Source organism: Phodopus roborovskii, unplaced genomic scaffold (genome assembly GCF_943737965.1).
Source record: "Phodopus roborovskii unplaced genomic scaffold, PHOROB, whole genome shotgun sequence".
In the NCBI taxonomy this organism is placed as follows: domain Eukaryota; kingdom Metazoa; phylum Chordata; class Mammalia; order Rodentia; family Cricetidae; genus Phodopus; species Phodopus roborovskii.
Genome location: NW_026126566.1, coordinates 4,828,071 through 4,840,162, shown reverse-complemented (window position 1 = coordinate 4,840,162; position 12,092 = coordinate 4,828,071). Strand labels below are relative to the sequence as shown.

At 47.3% G+C, this 12,092-nt stretch overlaps 1 protein-coding gene across 1 annotated transcript; it reads right to left on the bottom strand.

Annotated features, from left to right (window-relative positions):
• Positions 1–254: 254 nt before the first annotated feature.
• On the bottom strand, positions 255–5,495 carry Wnt8a (Wnt family member 8A). The gene is made up of 6 exons (XM_051202321.1): positions 5,416–5,495; positions 5,295–5,328; positions 4,852–4,990; positions 3,025–3,150; positions 2,302–2,444; positions 255–818 (listed from the first exon to the last, which is right to left on the bottom strand). The coding sequence occupies exons 1-6, from the start codon at positions 5,493–5,495 to the stop codon at positions 255–257; spliced, it is 1,086 nt and encodes a 361-aa protein (XP_051058278.1).
• Positions 5,496–12,092: the final 6,597 nt, after the last annotated feature.

Sequence of the window (12,092 nt, the reverse complement as noted above, 5' to 3'; positions counted from 1 at the left end):
TAAGGGTCCTTTGGATGTGCATCCCAAGTCAAACTCCTCCTTTATGAAGCTGCATAAGTTCAAGAGTAACCGCGCTGGAAACGCAGGATGTACACGTCAGGAGAACCAGGTTTAGATTTCAGCTCTGAGAAAATGCTGCCATTATAAGGTCTACAGGCCACTCTGTGATGTCCCAATTGTTTGCCAGTCTGTGACTTCTAGGCCAGAAACTGACCCACCTCCAATGTAGTGCAAGTGAATTTGTGGCGGTGATATCAAGCACTGCCCTTGCCCCTGCCCCGAGGCGGAGGCCGAGGCCGGACACTACCGTCTGGGCGTGTGCAGTAGTACCTGTTCACCACGCGCTTGCACTGGCCACACTTCACCGTGCAGCACCACTTAAAGTTGCAGTTACAGCTGCTCATGGTCTCTGTTCTCCTCTCTTCCACCTGCAGGCCACACTCGGTGCATAAGCGCCCACAGCTGCGCCGCTCCCTCCTGGAAGCACCACGCGCATTCTGCAGGCACTCACGTCCCTCTGTGCCTAGGATGCCCAGGCTGGCGTTGTGGGTGCAGTAGTCAGGTGAGTCCTCCAAGAAGATCAGCTCAGCCTCTGCGCTGGGAAGAAAAGCCTCTGTGGGAGCCCAGTGGCCCTCTGCTCTGTTGCCAGCACTTAGTTGGCGTTTATCTAGCTCAATTTTCTGTGCGCGGTCATACTTGGCCTTTAGGTAGTCTCCCATCTCCCGGAAGTCAGCCAGTTGCAGCCAGCACGTCTGGATGCTACAGCTGCCTGAGATGCCATGACATTTGCAAGTCCTTTTCATGGAGGCCCTCACTGCCTTCAGGGGGGTGGGGCAGGGAGGGAGGGAGGGAGAGGGGGGACAGGGAGATAGGGAGGGAGAGAGAAAGAAGAAAGAAGGGAGGGAGAAGGGGGCACAGGGAGGGAGGGAGGAAGGTGGAGAGAGAGAGAACACAAAGAATAACTTTTGGTGGAGAAGGCCAGTGATAAGCAGCCAAATGGAATATTCTAGAGCTGGAGCTGTGCTTTCTCGCTTTGGAAACCTGTGAGGATTATTGGGAAGCTCCTAAATTCTTGCTCATATCTATCCAAGGAGGACATTCAGGGGTTAAGGACCTATGCTGAGAAGCCTACTGCAGCCAGGAACCTGGCCCAACTCCATCATTTCTTCAGTGTGTCTCTTGGTCAGTTGAAACAAATATTGGATAAGATAGGGGCTGATGGTACAGCTCAAGGGACTTTGACAAGCATGTGTGAGGCCCACAATTTAGTCACCAGCATCTCAAAAAGTAAAAATATAATAACCATCAAAGAAACAATTTGTAAATGATGAAGAAATTACTACCTCCACAGTGTCTGCTATGAAGCCTGGAGCTAGACTGTTTTTGTCTGCGCCCTGTCAGCCTCCCTTTGGCCCCCCACACCCTCTCAGAAAGAAGGGATCTGAACCCATGTACCCTCAAGGCAGTGGAAGCTCACAGGAAAGTTTCAATGATTTTTGTTCTAAGTTCCACTTGCTTTCAGATATGAGTATTACTCCATCAGAGAAAACTTGTTGAAGAACAGATTCTACAGTCCCAACCTCTCGAATTCCAGACAGACTTTAGGACAATAATAATAGGCCTATGTTAATGTCTTAGTATGTCATTTAAGTGGTTGAAATCTTTTGTGGCCCTGTGGCCATACCTGTAATCCTCGCACTTGGCAGGCTGAGATAGAAAGGATTGCCATGAGTTCAAGGACTACACAGTGAAGTACCAGGCAAGCCGGGGCTACTTTAAAAAACCCCATTTTGATTTTGGAGAAAATACACACACACACACACACACACACACACACACACACACACGTGTGCATGCACCCATGTGAGAAACAGCACACCAAAAAAAAGGTATTAAAATGTAATATATGGGGGGCTGGAGAGATGGCTCAGTGATTAAGAGCACAGACTGCTCTTCCAGAGGACCTGGGTTCAATTCCCAGCACCCACATGGCAGCTCACAGCTGTCTATAACTCCAGTTCCAGGGGATCTGGCACCTTCATACAGATATACATGCAAGAAAAACACCAATGCACATGAAATAAAAATAAAGAAATTGTTGTTTTCAAAAAAATGTAATGCTTGGGTGTGAGGTCTGAGGCTTATCAACTGTATTGTCTGAGACAAGCCACTGTCTGAGACTTAACTGACTTTGTCATCCAAAAAACAGAGACAACTGCCTCCATTCTGCCCGAATGACATCAGGGATGGAACATGGGTGTGAGACGGCTCTGGATGACTGTGAGGAACTGTTGTACCCACCAGCCTACCGGCCCTGCTGTTGTGAAGATTCATCAGGGCCCTGGCATCCTTCCCTTTCTCCAGGCTGTCCACGAAGAGTCTGGAGATCTTTTCCCCAAATTCCACATTGTCGCTGCAGCCTCCCCAGATCCAGCCATGGCCACCTACAGGGATGGAAAAAAGAGTTCCGCATACAATGCTCAGCCAGAGCCCAGGGAAAGAGCCATGCTCTGTTATTCGACAGCTAAACCATCCCCAAGAGCCCAGATATGCTAAAGCTGTGTGTGTGAAGGTGAGAAAGAGAAGTGGAGGTATTTGGGGAGGGTGTTGGGGTCCTATACCCAAAGCCCTCTCTGGGCATTTCTCAACTCTAGGTGGCAAGCCCTCTGTGCCCACAGGAAGCATGGATACACGTGATGCCCTAGATGGCCTCTGAGGTTCTTTGTAGCTTAAACATTCTGGACTTCTGTACCTGTACAATAGTGTCTGAGCCCCCTCTACCCTCATTGGTAACAGGGGTCTGTAAATAGTTGGGGAGCTCTGGTTGAGGACATGCGATTCTTGTACCAGGATTGGTGTTCAGCTTTCTCATTCCTGGTCTCAGGGATCAAACTCAACCCTTGGCAGGCCATGAACTCTCCTGACTGCTAGGGATTCAAGAGAACTTGATTTGATAAGAAAACTCAGTCTGCACACAGTTCTGTAGCTCCTGCCTCTTCCAACCTCCATTAAAGCCCACGTTACCTGTTTTTCCATTTTTTGACCCATCACAGCCACAGTTGTCAAAGTCACCCATGCTGCAGTTCTTAGTGATGATGTACACGATTCCAGCAGAGCGGATAGCATGAATGAAGGATGACTCCCTTGTAGCTTTGGAGGGAAAGAGGGGGCCTGACTAGAAATGTGCATCGTCTTGGCCCAAAGCAAAGGCCTTGGGAAAACAATGCTGTTTGGTTGTTCTTGCCTCACCCCCTCAGGGTTTAAGGCCTGCCTTTCCCTCAGAGCTCATCATGCCTTTCACCCTCCTCATTTCATTCATCCAGGCAGGAATGGGCATCTCTGCACTCTGGTTTATAGACCCAGCTACAAGGCTGGTGTAGGCAATCCCGAGAAAGACTTCTATTTCTGAACACAGAGTATGGAGGCCACACATATATAGTGTGTGTACACATGTACATATGGATGCAGGTCACTGTTGGTCAGTAAGGCCCTGGGATCCTCCTGGCTCTGTTTCTGAGAGACAGGGTTACAGATGTGTGACACTACACCCAGGTCCAGCCCAGGGCCTTATCATTGTGCAGCCATGGCCCAGACCCCTGAGGTCTTATCTTACAAACACCCCTAGTCCCTAGTCTGCCTGCATGTTGGGGGCAGGGAGCTCTCCCTGCCCGTCTCCTTCATCCACCCAACTCTTCTCAGCAGCTCTATTGTTTCTGCTAATTCCTGGACCTAATTGTAAGCATGTGTGCACATGTGTGCAAGTGTGCACTTGCACTCTCATGCACACACAAATATATATACACCCATATGCACACATATACACACACATATATATCACACACATATATACTACACACAGACCCGTGCACACACATACATTACATGCATAAACACACATGTACATATATCACAAACATACATATACATACACATCAAGCATGCACGCACCCCACACAACATACATATATTCACATCACACATACACACAAACACACACATCACACATACACATACATCGTAACATATATACACATGTATATCAATATACATACACAGAAACACATTGCATATGCATGCACATCATACACACATACAAACATACACACACAAAAATAAAACAAACACGCATACACAAGTCACACATACCCACACATGTATCACAATACACCCATATATATATCACATACACACATACACACACACACACACACACACACACACTCAGTCACCTGAGGCAAATTTAGTCTGATCTTGCAAAATTATTGACACTAGGATTTTATGGTCATGGGGCAAATGTAACTCCTTCAATACCTCCATGGATGCCTTTCTCCATGTTTTGTTTCATTTCATGCAAATTGGAACAAGGTGAGTATGAATAAGCACACAAAGACAGAAATGCTTTAAAGCCTACGATAATATTTGTAATAAGACCCCTGTGTTCACGTCATTCAACCCTCAGAACACTCCTAGGACCTGGGAGATGGCTCAGCAGGTCAGGGCATGAGCATCCAAGCCTGATGACCTGAGTTCAATCCCAAACTCATGGTATAAGTAGAGAGCAAACTCCCCCAAGTTGTACACACACACACACACACACACACACACACACACACACACACCAGCAGACCCCCCAGGAAATAAATAAATGATACAGAACTCCTTCTGAGCAGGTCCGAGCCAGCACCCCCCACACTTGTATTGACAGAGGGCAAGTACCCCACTCAGGGTCACACAGCTGGGGAGCCATGTGTCAGGAGCTTGCCAGTTACTGTCACATTCCACTGTGCACACGCATTTCATATTCCCCTGTACTACAAGCCCACCGTATGGCGTGGCCCCATGAAAACTTACCTCCTCTCAGCCTGTTGTGGGTGGAGAACTGGAAAGCCTGCTCAGGGCAGTTCCACCGCTCCCAGGCAAACTGGAACTTACACTCTTCCGTGCCAGTCTGAGCGCCCAAGGCCACACTGGTGGCGTAGGTCATATAGGCCTGTGCCAGGAAAAGGACCGTGAGCTTTCCTGCACACAGGCCGTGTCAGGTCTGGGAGAAGGCAGACTCATAGAATAATTCCTCAGCAAGAAGACATAGTGGGGCCTGGGGACGTTGCTCAGTGGCTGAGCGCTTGCCTAGCATACACAAGGTCCTGGGTTCAGTCCTGGACACCACAAAACAACCCAAACTAAACAATGCTGGATTTCTCAGTGAAAGGTTCTGAACACCGCCCCCCTTTCCCCAGAAGAGTCCATCAGGGGCCCCAGTGGATAAAAACAGGAGAGACTGGAAGATATCCTACCTTGGGACCTGTTACCAGGAAATTGTTCACTGACCTACCAAAAAGAAAACCGGAGGTGAAGGGGGGTGACATGCTGGGCTTCCTCAGTGGGGAGCGAGGGCTGGGACACGACACGACTCACCAGGCAGAGGTACTGAAGGTGGCATAGCACATGCCTGCAGCCACCCACAGCATAAACAAGTGCCCCATGACCCTGCCCATCCCAGGGGACCAAGGCCAGCTCTGGGCCAAGTGCAGAGGAGTGAGGGGAAGGCAGACCCTTCCTCAGTATTTATGCGGGCAAATTCTCAATGGCTAAGAGGGAAAAATCAACAGCTCATCTAATTTGTCCCTCATTGGCCGAGCCGTGGCAGCCAATGACCCAATGGGAAATCAGAGAGGAGGGTCCTCAGCCCAAGGCCTTCGATGAGGCCACGCCCTTCTCTCCCAGACTGAGGGGGGGTCACTGCAGACAAAGTCCGCTTATCTCCTCCTGCTGGAGAAGACCCACTGCTTAGACGTGTAGCCTGGAGTGGTGTAAGTCCCTCCCCTGACCTCCAGTCACCCCTCCCTTGGAGCTGCAGGTCCTCCATGTGTTAATGAGGCTTCTCCCTGCCTCCTGATTCCTGCCACAGGCTCTTAATAATCACAGAGGAGCTTTTGGGGATCCCCCCTCCTAAATGAATGAGCACACTCACAGTCTCTGTCTTCCCTTGGTGACTTGGGGTGTTGCAAAGAGACCATCTTTGCAACAGCCCCCTCTACCACTTTTTGTTCAAGCAAGTTCTGGTATATTTCCTTCGTTTCTATATGTCTTCCCTTCTGTGTCTGCCGGTCAGTCAGATCTCTAGCTCATTATTGCTTACATATTTAATCAATCTTCGTGCCACCCAGGGCTATGTTTGAAAAGACCGCTGCCTTTATTTCTGTTTCCGGTATCTCTGCAGACATGGAGTGCCCGGCCGCTGGCATGCTTAGCACACTGAGTGACACTGTCTGCTGAGTGACACCCCGGCCTCCTCTTGAAGTTACTTTGTCACTAGGGTTTCAGCTACTTAGGCAGGAACCTGTCTTTTAGATTCACTGTGAGCTTAGTACTTGAGAAACAAAGGAAGGAAGGAGCTGATGGGCGTGTGGGGCTCTCTTAGGACTCAGGGCACTGTTAGGCAGGGTGGGGATGGGCTTCAAAGGGATTGAGCTCCTCCCTAGGGCTGGGGAAGCAAGGATTGGAAAACAACCCCAGCCATTGCCCTATGACTCTCTCAGGGCCCAGATCACTTCTCAGCACCCTGGGCTCACTTAGGAAGTGACATTGCCACACACACCAAAATAGTTTTAGCGTTTAGGCATCCCCAGGATCCTCCATGAACTCAAAGTAGGGGTCAGCCATGGTGTCAGTCAGACTGAAGGTCAGTCAGACCTTCAGTGACCAGATAATTATGAAAATAGTGTTTAGAGACATGTACTAACCCTATGCAATAATTTATATGTTAGATCTGGTTTTTGTTTTGGTTTATTTTTTTTATTTTTGGACTTTCCTTTGGTATGCTTTTTGTCTCAATGTTGTGGGTGTTCTCACAGGATGAAAGGTCTGCCATCTGGCCATAGCTTGCTTGTTGGGCTTCATTGCTGGGGGAAGAGAAGTTGCAGATTTAAGGCACTTGGGAAAAGTTTACTGAGTTTACCTTAGTAGTCTTTTCTCTATCCCTAATTTTCTTAATTAAAAAAAAAAAAACTCTGTAATTTAATCTTCGCTTTTTGGGAGAACAGGCTTGATTTTTGGAGCTACTCCCTGGGTTCGGGAGGGGATGGTTAACGGCATCTCAGCGTCGTTCCCTGTCTCACTTAGGGTTTCTATTGCTGTGAAGAGACACTGTGACCATGGTGACTCTTATGAAGGAACACATTTCATTGTGGGGGCTTGTTTGCAGTTCAGAGGTTCAGTCCATTGCCCTCATGATAGGACATGGTGAAGTGCAGGAAGGCATGGGGTTGTAGCTGTAACTGCGAGTCCTGCTTCCTGCAGGCAACAGGAAGTGGTCTGAGTGTTACACTGAGGGAAGCTTGAGCAAAAGAAATCTCGAAACCTGCTCCTACAGTAACACATTTCCTTCTTCATCAAGGCCACACTTCCTAACGGGGCCACTCCCTTTTGGGGGGCCTTTTTCTTTCAAGCCACCACATTCACATTTCTGCAGCCCCTAGAAAAACTTTCAGACTTGATCTTGTATTAACCTACTGTGGTGGTGGGGAGGTGGGTCTTATTCTTTTTGTTGGTGTTGTTTTGTTTTGTAGAGAAAGGTCTTATGCTATTACTCAGGCTGGCTCAAAACATGATATGTGTAGTCCAAGCCTGTCTTAAACTTGTGATCCTCCTGCCTCAACCACTAGATGCTAGGATTGTAGGAATATGTTCTCAGGTCTGGCTGACCAGGTCCTACTTTTCTGTGTGATCCCTGGTTGTGGCATTTAGTGGGTATCTTAGAAAAATATTCTTCCGTCTTCTAGAAAGCAGAGAAAGAAATGAGGATGATTTGATTTGGCCTGTGTGTTTGTATGTGTATGCATGCGTGCAAATACTTTGTGTTTGTTTCTGCTCAGAGTCAATAAAGATTGCACAGTTTATTTTTATATAAATGTTTAAAAAGTTAATGTCAGGCATTGGTGGTGCACACCTTTGATTCCAGCACTTGGGAGGCAGAGGCAGCCTGATCTCTGTGAGTCTGAGGCCAGCCTGATCAACAGAGTGAGTTCCAGGACTAATTACAAAGTAATACAGAGAAATCCTGTCTTGAAAAACCAAAAAATAAAATAAAATAAAAAATTGTTCAATTATTTTATGTGTATGAGTGTTGGAGCACTGTGTGTGGCAGGTGCCCTTAGAGGCAGAAGAGGGCATTAGAGTCTCCTTTGCAGACAGTTGTGAGCTGCCATGTGGGTGCTGCAAATCAAATCCGGGTCCTCTGCGAGAGCAGCGAGTGCTATTAACCACTAAGACACCTCTCCAACCCTAAGATGTTATGGTTTCTTTTTGAGCTAGGATTTCTCTGTGTAGCCCTAGCTGTCCTGGAACTCATTCTGTAGGCCAGGCTGGCCTCGAATTCACAGAGCTCCACCTGCCTCTGCCTTCTGAGTGCTGGGATTAAAGGTGTAAGCCACCATTGCCCATCGTATTATCTTGTTTACAATAATCTAAGTATGGGGTTATGTAATTTAAACAAACTTTTAGACTTTTTATTTTAGTGTGTATGAGTACTGTGCCTACATGTGTGTCTGTGCAGTGTGTGCATGCAGTGCCTGAAAAGTCCAGGAGAGGGCACTGGATCCCCTATGACTGGAACTACAGGCAGTTGTGAGCAGCCATGAAGGTGCTGGAAATGTAAACGGTCCTCTGGGAGAGCAGCAGTGCTCTTAGTCATTGTACCATCTCCCTATAATTTTACTTTTAGTATTGCCTGCATAACAACTAGTTCACAGCAGTTCTGGAAATATAACCACTTTCAGGATCCAAGCAAGCAGCATGCAGCATATATGCAAACACCTCTGAGAGGCATTCCCAGAGCTTGAAAGAGTGTGGCCAGAAAAATCCCAGAGGCATCTTGTACCTCCAGTGCTAGAGGATCATGGGATTTCAGGTGTTGTGGGGAAGCCCTGGGGATACCATCAGTGAGGGCTGAATCAGAAGTGTGAAGTTCGATGCACAGGGATATTTGTGGTGAGTGTCGTCCTACAGGGAGGAGCTGAGATCCAGGGTCTCAGACAGCCCAGAGCCCAGCCCATCATCCCGCTCCTCCAGAGATCGAAGTTTCAGACCTTCAGTGGTGCAAAGATGACTTACCCTACCACAAACCTGTGCTCCTTCTGAGTGCAGTCACTAACCTTCCCACGCAGGTTCCCCATTTCTTTCTAGGTCTGCTCAGCCTATGGAGCAAGTGGAGGAAGAGTTAGAAGCAGTATGGAAATCGGCATGAAGAAGGAACCCAGAGGAGAGACAGGGTTTCAGACTGTAAGCTTCTCTGCTCATTAGATGAGGAGGTGGGAAATGAGACCGAGCCTCCGCGCAGTCTTGAGAGGTGACACTGAGCACAGCTCTGGGGCTTTCAACCTCTGGTCTTCTCCCTTCCTCCCTGGAAGCCTGGCACCCCTTCCTGGGGATTCTGGAGTCAAAACCCACAGCAGCTTGAGTTCCTGATCCCAGCTTTGGCTTCCTCCATGTAGCCTCAGGGACTCGCCAAAGTCTCAACAGTATCTTCAGGGAAGAAAGCAGAATCGCTCAGTTTTTCCCCTTCAGCCTGGGGTTCCAGTGTAGGGAGGCAAAGAGGAGAGGCCTTCACGAACGGAAAGGAGTCAGGGGTCCTTGGAACACATAGGCGTGGTGGGTTGGCCTTACCAGGGGAATAGATGCAGATCTCGACTCTGGTGTGTTCCCTTTACTAGTCTGGGCCTTGTCAGTTCCGGCCACACAGGGATCTACCCAAAGACAGACACTTTTCTTCCAGCTCATTGAGGGGCCATAGGCTAACATCTTCACTCTTCACACTTTGCCTAGGGACGGTGGGAGTAGTCCGGGTGTGGTTGGGGAGGGGCTCGTCTGAAGTAAGGTTTCAGTTCAGGGGCTAAGGCTTGGTTTCCCGTTGCCTAACAGTTAGTTCTACCTGTGGACACTGGGTAAGACTCAAATTCTCAATTCTTTCTTTCTTTCTTTCGTTCTTTCTTTCTTTCTTTCTTTCTTTCTTTCTTTCTTTCTTTCTTTCCTTCTTTTTTCTTCCCTTTTCCAGTTTTTGCTTTGCTTTGTTTTTGTTTTAGAGAGAAGGTCTGTAATCCAAGCTGGCTCAAAATCAGCTATGTAGCTGAGGATGGACTTTTTCGATCCAACTGCCTACGTTTCCCAAGTGCTGGGATTTTAGGCCACTGTGGTATGAGGTACAGGGTTCCAGGAATGCCAGACGAGGACACTACAGACGCAATTACATCTCCAGCCTTCTCAAGTGTTTCTTTATTACTACTCTGTTCAGTTATTTGTTGACGAATTGTGCTTTTATTGTTGTTTTTTGAAATAGGGTCTCACTATGTGGCCCTGGCTGGTCTGTAGCTCGCTATGTAGACCAGGCTGGCTGTGAACTCACAGAGCTCTGCCTGCCTCTGTTTCTGGGGTGCTGGATTAAAGATGTGCACCACCACTTTTTTTTTTTTTTTCCCTACACTTATTCATTAGCTTATTTATGTGTGAAGATATGACACAGATTGCCTGCGGAGGTCAGAGGACAACCTGTGGGAATCGCTTTTCTCCTTCTACCACGTGGGTTCTCGGGTGAAAACTCAGGTCGACAGGCTTGTCAGCAAGACCGTTGGATCGAGCTCCTCTCCTGCTTTTTGAGGAAGACGCTATGAAACTGCTTATGGGATCTTAGTAGCTTGCAGAGAAATATGCATACACACATCCATCTATCCGTTCTGAAAATATTTCACTATGTGTTCCAACCGATACTCAACACTTATGGGTCCAAGATGAACCAGGGGATAATTCTATGCGGGAGGAACTCTTGCTTTGCTCAGAGAGAAGCTTACACACAATGCTCAAGACATGCTGGACTAGGAAACGCTGTAGAAGAGGATTTCTGGGTGAGGCCTGCCATCTAGCGGCATTTTGTGACATTACAGGCTCTTGTTGACAGGATTTTTGCCTTTATTGAGTCTGAGGCAGGCGTAGAGTCAAAATTTCATAATAAAATTTCATAATGTCCCTAAAAAGCTTGCAATGTAGTTGTATATACAAGACATAATTTTTCTTTTGGTTTTTTGAGACAGGGTTTCTCTGTGACTTTGGAGCCTGTCCTGGAACTTGCTCTTGTAGACCAGGCTGATTTTGAACTCACAGAGATCCACCTGCCTCTGCCTCCCAAGTGCTGGAGTTAAAGGCGTGCACCATCACCTGGCACAAAACATAATTTTAATATTATATGTCAAGCAGGTAATGTTTGTACAAACAAAAATGGGCTTTTATAAATGTGAATTTTGCTTTGTTAACTAAAAAAAAAGAACTGAAGTTGAATTGTATAGTATAATAAACATGAATCTCTACCCCACTCCTTGGAAGTAACCCTTATGAACAGTTTACTGAGGATTACTTTCTATGCTCATACATGCAATATGTGTAATTTTTGTGTGTATGCTATGTGTGTTTGTGTTCATGGTCACATGTATGTGGGCAGGTAAGCATGCACACATGTTCATGTGTATTGGGAGGCCAGAGGTTAAGCCTGGGTGTTTTCCTCAGTAGCTCTCCATCTTATAAATTGAGCAGGGTCTCTCACTGGAGCCCGGAGCTTGCTTTATCCACTGAACCCCCCACCCCCTTGTTGCCTTTTAAAGTAGGATCTCACTGTGTAGCTCAGAACACCCTCAGATTAGTAATCCTTCTACCTCAGCATCCACAGTGCTGTGATTATAAGTGTGTGCCACCAAAATTAGTGTATATGTATAGGTATAACTTAAAACATGGAATTGTGCTGTTATTCCTCTATTATGTTTTGTCTTATTTCTGTTTCCTCCTTTGTTTGAATTGGGGTGTCCCATGCAGCCCAGGCTAGCCTGGAACTTGCTATGTAACTGAAGATGACCTTGAATTCCTGACCCACCTGTCTTCATCTCCCAAGCGCTCGGGGAACATCTCGCTGTGCTTTGAACTTTCACATAACGAATCTTCTTTTATGATACCGCATGTCAGTCTTCCTGGTTCTTTCCCTTCCTTTTTAGACCAGGTTACAGGTTCACAAGCTGGTGCTCACTATGTAGCTGTCCTTGAACTCACAGCAACAC